Below are 18,118 nucleotides of genomic sequence, written 5' to 3'. Positions count from 1 at the left end.
GCCTTGTTTTTTACACGTTTTGATTTTGTGGTTTCTTTTCTTCCTGGAACTAAGAATGTCAAGGCTGATGCCCTCTCTAGGAGCTTCTTTGCTGATTCTCCTGTGGTGACCAAGCCTGCTACCATCTTAGGCGAAGGGGTAGTTCTTTCTGCCATCTCGCCCGATTTGAGACGTGCTCTGGAAGAGTTCCAAGAGGACAAACCTGAGCGTTGTCCCAGTGGAAAGTTGTATGTTCCTGACCAGTGGAAGAAGAGAGTGATGTCTGAAGTTCATTGCTCTGCTTTGGCTGGTCATCCAGGTATTTTTGGTACTAGAGATCTGGTGAGTCGGTCTTTTTGGTGGCCCTCCTTGTCTCGTGATGTCAGGAATTTTGTGCAGTCCTGTGGGACATGCTCCCGGTCTAAATCGTGTTCTCGCTCTAGTGGGTTGTTGATGCCTTTGCCTGTCCCCAAGAGGCCATGGACCCATATTTCAATGGATTTCATCTCTGATATGCCTGTCTCTCAAAGGATGACTGTTATTTGGGTGATTTGTGATAGGTTCTCTAAGATGGTTCATCTTGTACCACTCCCTAAGTTGCCGTCTTCCTCTGAATTGGTGCCCCTGTTTTTACAACAGGTGGTTCGCTTGCACGGGATTCCTGAGAACATTGTATCTGACAGAGGAGTCCAGTTTGTGTCTAGATTTTGGAGAACTTTCTGTTCCAAGCTGGGAATTCAGTTGTCCTTCTCCTCTGCTTTTCACCCTCAGACCAATGGGCAGACAGAGAGAACAAACCAGACCTTGGAGTCATATTTGAGATGTTCTATTTCTGCAGATCAGGATGATTGGGTTTCATTTTTGCCCTTGGCCGAATTTGCTTTAAATAATAGAGCTAGTTCTGCCACTTTGATGTCACCTTTTTTTTGTAACTTTGGGTTTCATCCTCGATTTTCTTCAGGGCAGGTGGTGCCTGCCCAGGTGTTGACACTGTGGTGGAAAGAATGCACCAGATCTGGGACCAAGTGGTGGATAAGTTATCTCTCTCCCAGGAAAAGGCCCAGTGGTTTTCCAACCGACATAGGACCATTGGTCCCCAGTTTAAGGTTGGTGATATGGTGTGGTTATCATCAAAAAATATTGCTATGAAGGTGGCTTCTCCTAAGTTTAAGCCTAGATATATTGGACCTTACAAGATTTTGGAGATTATTAATCCGGTCTCTTTTCGTTTGGCTCTTCCTGTCACATTTAAAATCCATAATGTGTTCCATAAATCTTTGTTGAAGAGGTTTGTTGAACCTGTTGTTCCGGGGGTTGCACCTCCAGACCCTGTATTGGTTGAAGGTAACATGGAATATGAGGTAGAGAAAGTACTGGATTCCCGTCTGGCTAGACGGAGACTGCAGTACTTGGTTATGTGGAAGGGTTATGGTCAGGAGGATAATTCCTGGGTCTCTGCCTCTGATATTCATGCCAAAAGATTGGTGCGTGCCTTTCATCGGGCTCACCCTGATCGCCCTGGTGGCGTGGTAGAGGGTTCGGTGACCCCTCCTCAAGGGGGAGGTACTGTTGTGAGTTCATTTTCCCCTTCACTACTGAGGCCCGAGGAACTCCCTCTTCTGGTGAAGAAAGGTAGTGAGCCTGATTGTCAAACACCTGGGGCTGATGATGTTGACTGGCTGAGTGGAGTTAATGACTGGATATAAGGCTGCCGACGCCCTTCTGGCCTGCGGGTGACTTCTCTTTGGACTTCTAGGAAACCAGTCTGATTCCTGCTCATCTAAAGCTAAGATTTCTGCTTTGCCTTTTTGCATTAGTGTTTTGTTTTCCTTGCTTTTAAGGATTCTGCCATTCCCTGCTGGGGTGAGCTGAATCTCCTTTTGCCTGTTGCTTTGTCTTCAGAATATTCCTGAGTACTGACATAGCCTTTTTTGAAGCCTAGCATCTTCAGAGCCTTTTTTACTGTCAGTTTGTTGGCTCTTATTTTCATAGGGTTTTTCACGGATTGCAGACAGCAGCCTTCCTGTCCTTTCCTATCTAAGCTAGCTTGGGCCCCACCTTTGCTCAGTCTATCTTTCTCTCTGTGTTTTGTTCTTTCTTCTTGCTTCACCGTCATTATATGTGGAGGGCTGCCTTTTGATTTGGGGTCTGCTCTGGGGCAGTTTAGATTTCCCTTTCTGTCTTTAGGCTATGTAGTCCTCCGGCTGTGATCGAGGGGCCTAGGGCATCGTAGGAGCCCCCCGCGGCTACTGCTAGTTGTGTTGATAGGTTCAGGGGTCTGCAATCCGATAGCTGCCAACTTCTCTGGTTTTCTGGACTTAGCTAGCATTTCTATTTTTGCCTCCTATGGTGACTCAATCATAACAGGGGACCATGCATATCAGGATTGGGGGTGAGGGGACCATGCATACCAGGATTGAGGGGAGAGAGGACCATGCATACCAGGACTGGGGGTGAGGGGACCATGCATACACTAAAAGGGGGGTAAGAGGACCATGCATACCAGGATTGGGGGGTGAGGGGACCATGCATATCAGGAAAGGGGGGTGAGTGGACCATGCATACCAGGAAAGGGGGGTTAGGATACCATGCATACCAGGATTGGGGGGTGAGGGGACCATACATACCAGGAAAGGGGGGTAATGGTGAACATACATACCAGGATTGGGGTGTGAGAGGACCATGCATACCAAGAAAGGGGGGTGAAGGGACCATGCATATCAGGATAGGGGGGTGAGGGGACCATGCATACCAGGATTGGGGGGTGAGAGGACCATGCATACCAGGACTGGGGGGTGAGGGGACCATGCTTACCCCGAAACGGGGGTATGAGGACCATGCTTACCAGGATTGGGGGTGAGGGGACCATGCATACCAGGAAAGGGGGGTGAGGATACCATGCATACCAGGATAGGGGGGTGAGGGGACCATGCATACCAGGAATGGGGGGTGAGGATACCATGCATACCAGGACTGGGGGATGAGGGGACCATACATACCAGGAAAGGGGGGTGACGGTGAGCATACATACCAGGATTGGGGTGTGAGAGGACCATGCATACCAGCAAAGGGGGGTGAGGGGACATGCATACCAAGAAAGGGGGGTGAGGGGACCATGCGTACCAGGATTGGGGGGGTGAGGGGACCATGCATACCCCGAAAGGGGGGTAAGAGGACCATGCATACCAGGAAAGACAGGTGAGAGGACCATGCATACCAGGATTGGGAGGGTGAGAGGACCATGCATTCCAGGATTGGGGGGTGAGGGGACCATGCATACCCCAAAAGGGGAGTACAGTAAGAAGACCATGCATACCAGGAAAGAGAGGTGGGAGGACCATGCATACCAGGATTGGGGGGTGAGAGGACCATGCATTCCAGGATTGGGGGGTCAGGAGACCATGCATACCAGGATAGGGGGTTGAGGGGTAGCATGGATATCAGGATTGACGGTGAGAGAACCATACATATCAGGATTGGGCGGTGCATTATTGCATTATTATTAAATCTTCAAAAATAAACTGCATATATATTCTAGAATACCCGAAGCGTTAGAATCGGGCCTCCATCTAGTTCAAAATAAACCAATAAAAAGGTCAAACATACACATATTTTGTATCGCTGCCTTCAGAATCGCCCGATCTATCAATAAAATAAGGATTGACCTGATCGCTAAATGGAGTAGCAAGAAATAAAGTAAAAACGCTGGAATGTTTGGTCACAACGACATTGCATTAAAATGCAATAAACGGCGATCAAAAGTTCGTATCTGCACAAAAATGATAGCAATAAAAACGTTAGCTCAACACACAAAAAATATGCCCTCACTCTACCTGAGATGACGGAAAATGGAGATGCTACGGGTCTCGGAAAATTGTGTTTTTTTCTTTGTTTTTTAACAAACTTTGGATTTTTTTCACCACTTAAATAAAAAAAGAACCTAGACATGTTTTGTGTCTATGAACTCATGATGAGCTGGAGAATCATAATGGCAGGTCAGTTTTAGCATTTGGTGAACATGGTAAAAAAAAAATCTAAAAAAGCGTTGTGGAAGTGCACTTTTTTTGCATTTTCACCGCACTTGGAATTTTTTTCCCATTTTTGAGTACATGATATGGTAAAACCAATGGTGTAATTCAAAAGTACAACTCGTCCCACAAAAAAAAAACAAGCCCAACATGGCATATTGATGGAAAAATAAGAAAATTGTGGCTCTGGAAAGAAGGGGAGCAAAAAACAGAAACGCAAAAACGAAAATGGGCAGGGTCTTCATGGGGTTAAATTCAGTAGGAGGCAAAACCAACTGCATAGACACCTTCAGGGGGGCCTAAAAGCTGCCAAACAACTCAAATTAGTGGAAGACATCAGGAAAAGTGGTAAGTCAATTGACCCAGAGTACAAATAATATAATTGCACATCATGGATGCATGGGACAACATCTGGGACAGGGCCTTAAATATTGATTAGTAACAGGTAGATAAGTGGTGCAGGCCTGGTGCTCTGAGAGCCCTGACAATTTCAGGCAGCACTCATGAAGGAGACTCAATTTGGAGTCAAACGTTTTCCAAAGAAATAGGGGCAGACACCCGGAAAAGTGGCATTAATTGACCTACAGTAGAAATTTTATAATGGTGCAGCGTGGATGGATGGTCCAGGTCATGGCCCTGCGTTTCTAGCTTACAAATTGATCAGTAAGAGGTGGATGAGTGACATGTGTAGGCCTGATGCTTTGAGACCCCTTCCACTAGAGGCAACCTAATAGATGGGACCCAACTTGGAGTCTCCACATTTCAAAAACATTATTGGCACACATGACTAAAGTGGCATCAATTTCCCCAGAGAAGAAATTGTATAATGGTGCTCCGAGGCCGCTTCCACTACAGGCAACCCACTAGAAGCAGACCCAAATTGGAGTCTCCACATTTGAAGAAATTAATGGCACATACTGCTAAAGTGGCATCCATTTCCCCCAGTAAGAAAAAGTATAATGGTGCTCTGAGACCCCTTCCTCAGGCAACCCACCAGATGAAAACCCAACTTGGTGTCTCCACATTTCAAAAAATAATTGGTGCACACTCCTAAAATGGCATCAATTTCCCTAAAGTAGAAATATTATAGTGGTGCTCTGACACCACATTTAAATGAATGTTTGGTGATATACACTTTGAGGGGACATATGAATGCACTTATCCATCAGGACACCACCAGCAGCGCTGAAGACTTGCTCTGAGAAAACGCTGGCTGCCGGGCACGATAAAACCTCCAAGGCTTGACAGGCGAATTCAGGCCATTCTTCCATTTTTGAAGATCAAAATGTAAAAGCCTCAACACCACCCCTGATTGCATTTTTATTGAGCTCCAGATGCTCCTGCACCATCCTCTCCAGTCGTTCACAACATGACAGACTTGTACTCTGTTCTGCTAGTGCATGGGCTTGTCTAAAAAAATGTGTTAAGCGACTCACAGAAATTACTTATGTCACTTACACTGCTGATGCTGCTGATGTTTTGGTGATGATGCCTTGACTTTCCCTGGGTTGGATGTCCACGACTGGGATGCACACTTTTTGCCTCAAGCATATTTCGATACTCAAGCATGCACGCATCCCTTTCCAGGGGGAAAAGCATCTGGCTAAATTTACTCTTGTACTGTGGATCTAACAGAGTGGCAACCCAGTGTTCAGCACTATTTCTAACCCTAAGAATACGTGCATCGTGTTGAAGATAGTGCAGCAAGAAGGTGGTCTTATGTTGGGCACTTCCATGAGGTCCAAGTCCATGCTGTGTTGGTGGCGTAGTAACACTCAAGGTTGCTTCCTCTGTCCCCTCCCGCCAACCACACACATCAGAGAGAATGTAATTATCCTTTTCATCTCCTGACTGTTGCACATCCATCACCTCTTCCTCCTCAATTTGTTCCTCAGCTCCTGCATATTCACTAACAGTTTGTCTGGTACCATAAGTGCCCCTTGATCACTATAAGCCACCCTCCCAAGGCACCCACCTGTGTTAGACAACAGTCAAGAAATTTGAGATATTGTTATTAATGATGAGCGAGTATATTCCTTGGTCGGTTGTCCCCCCCCGAGTATTTTGGCATGCTCAGAGATTTAGTTTTCATCATCTTATCTGCATGATTTGCGACTTGCAGGCAGGCTGAATACATGTGGGAATTCCCTAACAAACTGGCATTCCACACATGTATTCAAGCTGTCTAGCAGTTGCAAATCATGCAGATGAGGCCAGTTTCACACTAGCGTTTATTCCACGCAGCACACGGCGCTGCTAAGCCCCGCCCCCTGCCGGCTCCCTGCCCGCCCCATCCAGTCATCGCCGCCTACTATCGCACATGGACGCATGCGATCTGCGCACCCTGTCTTTAGCATAGGGTGCGCAGATCGTGCGCTGGCCATGCGCTAGTAGGATTTTGGCGTGCACTGCGCACTTTTGAAGGTGCGCCGAGTGCGCCGAAATGCAACATGCTGCGTTTGGCGCAGATCTCCAAGGAATGTTAATTTAAACACTGTCTGTTTGTGGTGGGCCATAGCTGTGCAGCATGCAGGTGGGGAGATTCTATCTGCACTGTTGGAGCTCATGTCTGATAAAGGGAGAGGTTTAGGGCAAAGGTGGAGGCCTTAAAGGAGGTGGAGGAGGCAGAAGCTGTTGAGGAACTGGTAAATACAGAGTTTTGCCCCATAAACCTTGAGGATTCAAAGACTTGTGGAATAGCCCCTTGACAGCCTCTCCAGTCAGCTAGTACTCAGTCAGCAAGATGTAACGCCCTTGCCCATGTTTGCTTGTCCAGGTGTCTGTGGTGAAATGCATCCTGGCAGACATATATTTTTTCAGCGAATGGGTGATGATGTTGGTGACATGCTCGTGTAGCTCAGGCACAGCTTTCTTTTAGAAGTAATGGCGAATGAGCAACTGATACTGGGGGACTGCGACAGCCATCAACTTTCGGAAACCGTCTGTATCCACGAAGCAGAAAGGCAGCATTTATGTTGCCAACCGATTGGAGATAGTGGAGTTTAAGCTCTTAGCTTTGCTATGTGTAAGAGGAAAATTCTTTTACGTGACCACAACTGTGGGACCAAGAGCTGGCTGCAGTGCTGAGAGAAGGTGAAGTATGGAGAACAGGACAAACTGCTGGACTGTGAGGTGCAGGCAGAAATGTTATGGAGGATTGAGAAAGATGTGTTGTGCTAGGTGACACAAAAGCAGCAGTCATATCTACTTCCGTAACAGCTGAACAGCTTTCACTCACCCCGACTGTGGTGGGTAAACAATTGTTATTTCTGCGGCCGGAGACCTGTGTGTGAACACTTGGAATGGTGACAGAGGAGGAAGAAGTTGCAGATGTGATTGATGGGACGGGAGATTCCCATACTAAGGCATTTTGATCATGCATGTACCAGTTCATGTATGTAGTTGTCAAATTATTGCAATTTTTAACTCTACAGAATTTTTTTTGCAAATTTTACAAATATTGTGTGTTGGGCCATCCTTTGCGGTCTCAAAAAATGGCCTGGCTAGGCAACCATTGCCACCCTTGCATACTGCACACTCATGACCGGTGCTGGCCACAGCCAGAGTTGGGGCTGAGAATGCAGTGCTTGTGATGGTTGCCTCACTTCATGTCTCTCTAGAATGCCACAACATAACCTCTTCATTTTCCTCCTCCTCCACCTCTTCTGCGTGGCAACGCAGCTGCATACCTCAGGGTTCACACCAAGTGGGATCTACAACCTCATTGTCATCCTATCTGTCCTCACACTCCTCACCCTGAAAGTCACCCTCCTCTTCCTGCCCTGATGCGACAATACAGTCTGTGTGTGCCTCTGGTATCTGAGTCTCTTTAGGATCACCTCCACCCTTAGTGGTTAATGTCTGGTGATGAGGGTCTGGATTCTGCTTGGGCTCTACTTCGACCCTGCCCAGATCCAACATGAAAATTTGGGGCATTGTTTGAGCATTGGTGCAGATGCTTTGCACCTCTTGATTCTGTGGTTCTTCAGAGCAAACTTCTGATGCCCATGAAATACAATTTGTGAACAGCTCTTCATAATGGCCCATCTGAGGTTCACCACAGTAAGTTGGGAGTTTGGAAATTTTTGACGTGGGGGGAAACAAGAATGATTGGGGTGCCACCTCTGAGGATTGTACTGTAAGTGATGTTAAGGTGGAGGAAGAGGAGGAGAGGCCACTTGATTGCCATCCACTGGTGCACATCCTCTTTCTGAGCCTCATCTACAAGACATACCACTGTGCTGCTGCCAAAGAAAGTTAGTTGAGATGGCCAGTAAGTAGCTGATGTTGTCAGTGGTCTTTGGATAGTATGAGACAGTGTTTGTTCAGATGGGCTTACATTCACATTAACACCTAACCCACATACAAGTCGAACACCAAGCCTATTTCACCTTCCAACACGACCTCATTTTTTTCCATTCATGTTTTAAGTAGCTTTCCCCTCTTGTACCCTGCTGTTTCACAACGTCAGGCCCACAGCTGTCAGTCCCCTGTTACTATATAAACAATCACTATTCGTTTTCATAGATACTGTGCCTGAACAACACTGTTATGACTTACAAATTTTAAGTGAAAAGATAGCCTTCTGATAGGCCATTAGAACACAGTTTTCGCACAAACTATTTGGAGTAGCTAATTGGCCGTCATGGTTGCAACAGTGTATTAGGCCTAACAATGTTTAAGTGGAAATCTGGCCTTCTGATTTGCCACTGAAACACAGTTTTAGCGCAAACGATTTGTCGTAGCTAATAGGGCTTCTGAAGGCGGTCAAACAGTATTTACACAATCTACTTTGCTTCTGGGACATCGATTTCACACAGGGCAAGTTCACTTTCAGCAGCAACAGCTCTAGCGCAAGAGAGACATCTTTGTACTGTAACACTGAGCAAATGGCGCCAGCAAAGCAAGATGTCCACTTTCTATATGGCCAGGAACATGTGACTTTGCCGTAATAAACACACAAAAGCATGCACTGCTCTTCAAGTCTCTTCAGACACTTCTTTAACCCCTCCTCACCCCCTTCCCTCCTAAAACATGTTCACTGTAGCATTGATCCACTCCCGCCTGGATTACTGCAATGCTCTATTAATTGGCCTCCACGTCACTCTACTATCCCCTCTCCAGTCCATACTTAATGCAGCAGCCAGGGTCATCTATAGGTGCTCGGACGCGTCCGCTCTTCGCCAGTCCTTACATTGGCTGCCCATTAATTATAGGATCCAATTCAAAGTACTTGTTCTCACCCACAAAGCTCTCCACAGTGCAGCACCCCCCTACATCTCCTCCCTCATTTCTGCTTATCGGCCTAACCGACCGCTGCGCTCTGCAAACGACTTTCGACTAACCTCTGCACTAATCTGTACCTCCCATTCACGACTCCAAGACTTCTCCCGCACTGCGCCAATCCTCTGGAATGCTCTACCCCAATAAATCAGGACTATCCACAATATACATAGTTTCAGGCGCTCCCTCAAAACACATTTGTTCAGAGCAGCCTATCACGTTCACTAATCAAAGTCATTCTATGTGTAAGTGTGCGTGTGTAGCCCATTCACTCTGCACTAATCTGTATCTCCCATTCACGACTCCAAGACTTCTCCCGCACTGCGCCAATCCTCTGGAATGCTCTACCCCAATAAATCAGGACTATCCACAATACACATAGTTTCAGGCGCTCCCTCAAAACACATTTGTTCAGAGCGGCCTATCACGTTCACTAATCAAAGTCATTCTATATGTAAGTGTGCGTGTGTAGCCCATTCATTATCTCCATCCATCCCTCACGCCCTCAAGATGGCTGGACCATCATTGCAAATACACCATTGTAAATACACCCCTGTGCTTTGTATCTCCCCCACCTCATTGTAGATTGTAAGCTCTCACGAGCAGGGTCATCTTATTTTGCTTTAATTATTGTATTTTTAATGTTGTTACTTATGACTTGTGTTTTGAAAATGTTAAACTGTAAAGCGCTGCGGAATATGTTGGCGCTATATAAATAAAGATTATTATTATTATTATTATTATTATTATTATTTTTATTATCCTTGACTATCCCTGACTACGCTACCTGCCAGTGCTCAGTCTTGAGAAAGGCTCACAATCCCGAGCCAAAACTTCGCCATTTTGGGCAATTAAATAGCCACATTTTTTTACCCTGAACTGGTGGGCTGCCTTTGTTTTTTGTCTGTATTTTTAATCTATTTATTTTAATATTTTTACTAAACTTTATTCAGTTGCATTACCAGCCTTAAAGGGAATCTGTCAGCAGGTGTTTGGTATGTAATCTGATGACAGCATGAGATTGGGTAAAACACAGATTTCAGTTATGTGTCACTTATCAGGCAGTGTGTTGTTGTTTACATACAGTGAAGATTTTGTCACCAGGACATTATCATTGCTGTGGTTAGCTGGTAGTGTAAGCACTGGCCTGACTCCGCCCCCTCCTGTGATAAGCTCACTTTCAATAAACAATGTAAATAGTGAGTATGGTGGGGGGGTTAGCTGTGGTGGGGTGAGGGCAGCTTTCTCAGCTCTGCTTCATGCTTAACACTGATTTAGTCAGAATCTCTGCACCAAGTAAACTAAGTGATACATCATTGGATTCACAGTCTCTTTGCCTACATTATGCTGCTTTCAGATGAGGTAGAAAAAAATTGCTGACAAATGCCCTTTCAATAAATAAAGACTAATGAGGGAGGTTCGTAATTAAATATGACTTGTGCAAATGTTGAAACTTTCAGGGAATACAGGTGATCCCACTGCTGACCTCCGTACTTTATGATAAGAATCACTTTGTAAAAGCCGATGACTTCTACCCAGAACACTTTTTGGATTCCAGTGGAAATTTTGTAAGGAATGAAGCGTTCATACCTTTCTCAGCCGGTGAGTTATTCTTTCCGATATCTTTCCTTTAGCACTTTGGAGGAGAGATGAGAGCAAATAAGGACATTTCTCCATCATCATACCAATTAAATTACTAGAAAATATTTTAAATCTCCTCAATATGAGGCTGCCTACGGCAGATGCCCTGAGGATACATTTATGATTTATTTGGACTATGCTTTGGAAAAATGCGAAAAACTATAAAGGGACAGTTTCTTCCTTTTGGGGAATTTGTGGGAGGCGAGGATGGTTGTGCCTCCATATTTAAATGTTGGGTTGACACTTTTCAGATTGAATCGGATAATTTTTCAATGCAAGAATTATGTATCTTAAAAGATATGCTAAAATGCAATGTTTATTAATTATTTCAAATTAGCACACAAATGTACAAATTAGAACCACTACTGTCAAAAAACACCAAAGGGAGATCACTGAAAAGAACACACCACGGAGGACCAGTGCCTTATCGTATAGAGTCACTATAATATCCCTGCCTGGTAGCGGAGGTTCCTAGAACATATCTATCAGCTACACTAAACAAGGCCAGAAGGGCCAGCTGCCAATGAGTGGAGGCGCCATTTGCGAATTCTAGGGCATCAACCTCCGCAGCGAGGCAGGTGTATGATAGTGTTATAACAGGGTGAAACATTTGTATGGATACCCCAAAATATATGGGAATGGTTGGTGATATCAACTTCCTGTTTGTGGAAGCATCTGAAACAACGGAAACTGGAAGCCTGTGCTAGCATTTCCTCTGCGGTGTTGCTATCAGCAGGGGCGTAACTACCACGGTGACCGGCAGGTCAGACCATGATATCTCCCAATCGTCCCGATTCTCGCGGGGCAGTCCCGTTTTTGACCCCCCCGGCGGCCCACCCGGGAGTCTATTCTTCCTGCACCCCATCCACGCCCTCCCAGATACACCCACCGAAGCCCCCCACAGCCTGCAATGACATCGCTAGGCTGTACTTTTCTGTGAGCACAGGACCTGTGATGAGGTCACAGGAGGGGAGGAGTCAGGTGTCACATGATCAGGGGCCTCGGTGTCTGCAGGACTCTGCTGTGATGGTTGTCATGGTGCTGGATGAGGTGAAGTTTATATGTGGGGTCAGGAGGGGTTTACAGGGTGGATGTAGCAGAGCAGTGTGTGTACAATTTTGGATGGAGCGGAACCGTGTGTGTGCGAGGTGTACGGAGCAGAGTCGCATGTGTACAAGGTGTACGGAGCAGAGTCGCATGTGTACGAGGTGTACGGAGCGGAGCCGCATGTGTACGAGGTGTACGGAGTGGAGCCGCGTGTGTACGAGGTGTACGGAGCGGAGCCGCATGTGTACGAGGTGTACGGAGTGGAGCCGCGTGTGTACGAGGTGTACGGAGCAGAACCGCGTGTGTACGAGGTGTGCGGAGCGGAGCTGCGCGTGTATGAGGTGTACCGAGTGGAGCCGCTTGTGCACAAGGTGTACGGAGTGGAGCTGCGTGTCTACGAGGTGTACGAAGCAGAGCCGCATGTGTACCAGGTGTGCGGAGCGGAACCGCGCATGTACGAGGTGTACAGAGTGGAGCCGCGTGTGTACGAGGCGTACGGAGCAGAACCGCTCGTGTACGAGGTGTGCGGAGCGGAGCTGCGCGTGTATGAGGTGTACGGAGTGGAGCTGCGTGTGTACAAGGTGTACGGAGAGGAGCTGCGTGTGTACGGAGTGGAGCCGCGTGTCTACGAGGTGTAAGGAGCGGATCCGCGTGTCTACGAGGTGTACGAAGCAGAGCCGCATGTGTACCAGGTGTGCGGAGCCGCGTGTGTACGAGGTGTGCGGAGCGGAACCGCGCATGTACGAGGTGTACAGAGTGGAGCCGCGTGTGTACGAGGTGTACGGAGCAGAACCGCGCGTGTACGAGTTGTGCGGAGCGGAGCTGCGCGTGTATGAGGTGTACGGAGTGGAGCCGCGTGTGTACAAGGTGTACGGAGTGGAGCTGCGTGTGTACGGAGCGGAGCCGCGTGTCTACGAGGTGTAAGGAGCAGAGCCGCGTGTCTACGAGGTGTACGAAGCAGAGCCGCGTGTGTACCAGGTGTGCAGAGCGGAGCCGCGTGTGTACGAGGTGTACTGAGCGGAGCCGCATGTGTACCAGGTGAGCGGAGCCGTGTGTGTACGAAGTGTACGAAGCGGAGCTGCGTGTGTACGAGTTGTACGGAGCAGAGCCACGTGTGTACGAGGTGTACGGAGCGGAGCCACATGTGTACGAGTTGTACGGAGCGGAGCCGCGTGTGTACGAGGTGTACGGAGCGGAGCCGCATGTGTGCGAGGTGTACGGAGCGGAGATGTGCATGTATTTTGGCATGTGGGGGCCCCATTTGAAAGTTCGCACCGGGGCCCATAACTTTCTAGTTACGCCACTGGCTATCAGAGTGGGAGAAGAGGGTTGCATTGAAAATCCAACACAAAGGGCAGCACTTGAACACATTTATAAGTGGTCATAAACTTATAAATAACTCATGAAAGAATAAAGTTACGTTGAAACCAAGCACACCATTGTTTTTCTTGTTAAATTCTCAATAAGTTTGAAGTGTCACATGACCCTGTCCCCATTAGAACAAAAAAAGTAGGATCCAAAATGGCCGACTTCAAAATGGCCACCATGGTCATCAACCATCTTGAAAAGTTTCCCCCCTCCCATATACTAATGTGCAACAAACAGGAATTTGATATCACCAACCATTCCCATTTTATTTAGGTGTATCCATATAAATGACTCACCCTCTACATCCTGCATTTTCTCTGAGTGCTATGGTAGCAAAGGGTGATCACAATGACATCTAAGTGCTATTTGCTTTGATTGTGTCTAGTTGGATAGAGTTTAAGGCTATGTGCACATGTTGAGGATTTTGATGCCTTTCCACAGCATTTTTGGACGCGTGAAATTGCATCAAATCCACAGTGTAGTGCACTACCATTGTAAGTCAATGTGAAATTGAGATTTGTTGTGCACATGCTGTGAAAGAATCCATGCGGATTTGCAGTGTTTTATTTTCCGCAGCATGTCAATTCTTTTGCGGATCTGCAGTGTTTCTGCACCCGTTGACTTCCATGGAGTCAGGCAAATCCACAGCAAAACTGCAGGTTTAAAAAGATCTTTTGCCGCAGAGTTGCGTGCGAGAAAAGCTGCAGATCGGGAGGAGGAAGAGTGTGTGGGCGGAGACTTTGTGTGTGCGGTGAATATGTGCATGTCTGTGTGTATGTGTGTGTGCTGTGTGCGAGTGTCTGCGGGGCTGTGTGTTTGTGCAGGTTTGTGTGTTGGCAGGCATCGTCTGATGGGACAACAAGTCCCATACGGCTATGCCTGCTACAGTGACAGCTAGCCAATGATGGGACAGTAGTATTCCCATCAACCGACTAGTGTGTTCAAATGTAAAAAAAACACATACAGTACATACTCATAATACAGCTAATCCCCGAAGCCCTCGATCACTTGCAGAAAAATAAACAATAAACCAATAGTGTACTATACTTCCTGTTCAGACATAATCCATTTAATAACGAGTGTCCCACAACGATCTCCTGTGGAGAGCAGTCACATCGGCAGATGTGACTGTTCTCAGGGGCCTCCGGTGATAAAATGACGGCAGGTATCCTCCCGCGGTGGGTCACGCCACCGTCAGAGATCAGTGGAGCTCATGCTGTCACTTGCGGCACCGTTGCGTGGGAAAATTCTCATGCAGCTGTGCCATAAAGTCAGAGTATGAACTCCAGTGAACCCTCAGTGATAACATTGCAGGAGCCATTATCTCCTGTCAGTGTGTCACTGGAGGCCCTGTAGAGTGGTTACATCTCTTGGTGTGACAGCTCTATAGGGGAGATCATCCTGGGACACTCGTTATTAAATGGATTACATCGAAATAGGGAGAATACTGTTGGTTTATTATTTTTGTTTGCAGGTGATCTAGGGCATCACATGGATTAGCCGAACAATAAAGATGGGAAGCTGTGTTTAGTGTTTTGTTTCATTAAAATACTTTATTCTGGCTTTGCATTTATTTAACCCTTTCACAGCTATATAATTAGCAATGGATAGGTATCTTATTTGATGCCTCTCCATTACTAAGCTGGGCTTGATGTCACCTTACAATACAAAGGTGACATCAACCCCACAAATATTACCCCATATGCCACCGCTACAGGGCAGTGGGAAGAGAGAGGCTAAGTGCCGGAATTGACGCATCTTAGAGATGTGCCATTTCTGGAGTGGCTGAGAGTTGGTGTTTGTAGCCTAAGGGGCCATGGCCCCTTTCTAGGCTATGAATATCAGCCCGCAGCTGTCTGAAAAAGCCTTTTCTGGCTATTAATTACATCATTTTTTGGGGGGTCCCCCTATTTTATTAGCCAGTAAAGGCTAAATATACTGCTGAGAGTTGATATTATTAGCCTGGAAAGATCCATGAGTATTAACCCCTTCCTAGGCTATAAACATCGTCCCCCAGTCGCTGGCTTTCCCTCTTTGGCACAGAAAATTGCACGGGAGCCCACAACATTTTTTTTCAATTATTTTTTAAATTAAACAGATATTGTGTTTAAGGCCGGTGTCAGGCTTGCAAGAAACTCGCACAAGTCTCGCACCTCAATACCTGGCACTGCTGCCCATCACAAATTTAGCAACTTTAAACTCTGGATCTGAACAGTGTGATGCCTCCATTTTTTCTAGGTTCTTACATGCAAGGTTTGGTACATGCCTGGGAGAGCTCTGCACCCCTGTTGAAATTTGTTTGTGTGCTGCTTTTTTCCTTTTCTTTTTATATGTCTATAGATAGATAGATCTATAAATAGATCTATCTATCTATCTAAAAGGAAAAAAAGGAAAAAATTGATTTATCTATCTATCTATCTATCTATCTATCTATCTATCTATCTATCTATTGATATATCTACAGTATCTATCTATGGATCTATCTATCTATAGGTCTATCTATCTATCTATCTATCTATCTATCTATCTATCTATGTGTGTAAACATTATTCTTCAATGGAGTATGTAAAAGAAGAGGTTGGACAAGGCAATTACATCACAATTCTTTTTTTTAGTTACATAATGTATCTATATTTAGCCTACAAAAATGCATACAAATCCGCATGAAAATCAGCATCAAAAAGCGCTGATTTTTGTCTGCGTTTTCTGCCAAGAGATGCAGAATCTGCACAGAAAATTCCATAGGCAAATCCGCAACATATGCACATACCCTAATAGTTACTGCCTATTCTTGTTCTGACCAGACGTTTCTGCAGGCTTAATTTATTGCTATCCTCATTAGTTGCATATGTGAGCAGGTTGCGGGATGCAGTGAGGGAAAGGAGGCAGACCAACTGATAACAATCTTTAATGAACAGGAACTACTCCACACAGGGAGGTAATGGGTCAAACAGGGGAATAAATAAACAATCTAATTGCAAAAGGATATGCAGAGTTCAAGAATAAAGGATCAGGTAACGGTGTTTCTGGTGAATACGGTTAGAAAGTCAGTAGCTCCCCAGACTTAAAGTCAATAGCGCTGAAAATGGCAGGTACGGTGTATTTTCCAAAGGGGTCCTATGGGCGTCAATGCCTCGTCTTCTTGTGGCAGCGGTTGGTCTCCGGTACCTTCCGCTACCCCTAGTCCATATGCTGCGTGGCTGACAAGCTTGCTGGCCACAGTCCTGTACGAGCCCAACGTGGCTCAGCAAATAAACTGGCAAAACTCAGGGCGCAAGTGTCAGTCCTGTACCTGGTCCCTCTTAAGTGGCATGTGTGCTGTACTCATGGACACGGAGTGTACGGCGTCTTTCTCTCTGGTAGTCACCGGCACACTGCACCTCTTTCTGTCTGTCTCTAATCCCCACTGTTGTCGGCAGAGAACTCATAGGCACGGGCCTGCACACTGATGTTGCTAGCAGGACGGGGCACTTCTTTCCCTGACTGCTGCTGGACACATGGTGTCCCTGAGTGCAGCAGTCCCTCTCTCCCTCGATGACTGCAGCACACCTTGCTTCTCTTCACTTCTCACCTATCACACATTAACAGTTCCCATCTCCAGATCACACACATAGCAAACAGCTCTAGTTTTGGTCAAAAAAATTTTAAATCTGCCACCACGACAAGGTAGACTTTTGGCCAGGCCCTACTCTACTCTAACCTATTAAACATTTGTTAAAATATCCAATACAATTTAGGTATATTTTTTATTTTTATGTCCAGACCACATATTACCACCACATAGTGACCTATAATGCCACATACAAGGAACAAATACCACCGCACCATGACCAGACCACATATTACCACCACAGTGACAGAATACTACAATACTGATCACTAATAAAGAAAAACCATACTATCACCATAAGTGCCATTATACACAGGAGATCTGTACTTAGTATGCAGTGTCTGGGTACAGGTAATACAGTGATCACCGGTGACATTATGCACAGGACCTCTGCATATAGTGCCAGTGTACAGGTAATAGAGTGATCACTGGTGACATTGTACAAAGGCACTCTGTATATAGCGTATGGTGTAAGTGTACAGGTAACACACTGACTCACCAGTGACGTGTCTAGGTGAAGTCCTTTATCTTTGCTTTTCATCTTTCACCCAGCACAGAACACCATCATGTCTTCCAGCCAGGGCTCGTCTCTGCAGGAAATAACACAGTTATCTAGAGCGCCACTTGCAGAACACATTACTTATTTTTTTCCCAACTTCTACACTACACCAGTTGAGGAAAACAAGGCGACGTAGTGTCACTCTGCACAGTAACAGGATCTCCACCCCATTTAAAACCGTATCATCAAAAAAATAAAATAAATACATCACTGCAGTAATAATATCCCTTAATTAGCCCCTATGATAATATCCCCCATCCTAGCCCCCATGTGTCTCATTCCTGACTCCAGCCATATTTTCTCTCATTCTGCCCTCATGAGTATCCATTCTGCCCCCATATGATCTCCCGATCCTGCCCTAACTGTCTACATCCTATCCATCCTGCCCCATGTGTCTCGCATCCTGCCCTCTCCTGTGTCTCACATTCTGCCCCATGTCTCAGTCACATTCTGCCCCTCCTGTGTCTCACTGTCACATTCAGCCCCCTGTGTCTCACATTCAGCCCCCTCCTTGTCTCACATTCAGCCCCCCATGTCTCACATTCTGCCCCCGGCCCCCCATGCCTCACATTCTGCCCCCACCGTGGGAATGCTGCTGAACTG

The 18,118-nt window shown here is 46.3% G+C and overlaps 1 protein-coding gene across 4 annotated transcripts in view; it reads left to right on the top strand.

Moving 5' to 3' along the window:
- The window catches only part of LOC141098567 (cytochrome P450 2K1-like), a 67,993-nt gene that overhangs the window by 44,053 nt on the left and 5,822 nt on the right, over window positions 1-18,118 (top strand). For all 4 annotated transcript variants that reach the window (XR_012234285.1, XM_073586470.1, XM_073586472.1 and 1 more), the window contains one exon: window positions 10,751-10,892. Coding sequence is in view for 3 of the 4 variants with exons in the window: in XM_073586470.1 (XP_073442571.1) it covers window positions 10,751-10,892 (142 nt within the window). In the remaining variant the exon portion in view is untranslated. The remainder of the gene's footprint in view (window positions 1-10,750; window positions 10,893-18,118) is intronic.

The sequence above is a fragment of the Dendrobates tinctorius genome, unplaced genomic scaffold (assembly GCF_039654945.1).
Source record: "Dendrobates tinctorius isolate UK_male_01 unplaced genomic scaffold, ASM3965494v1 ptg000093l, whole genome shotgun sequence".
In the NCBI taxonomy this organism is placed as follows: domain Eukaryota; kingdom Metazoa; phylum Chordata; class Amphibia; order Anura; family Dendrobatidae; genus Dendrobates; species Dendrobates tinctorius.
The sequence above is the reverse complement of the archived record's forward strand: the minus strand, read 5'-3'. Positions and strand labels throughout refer to the sequence as shown.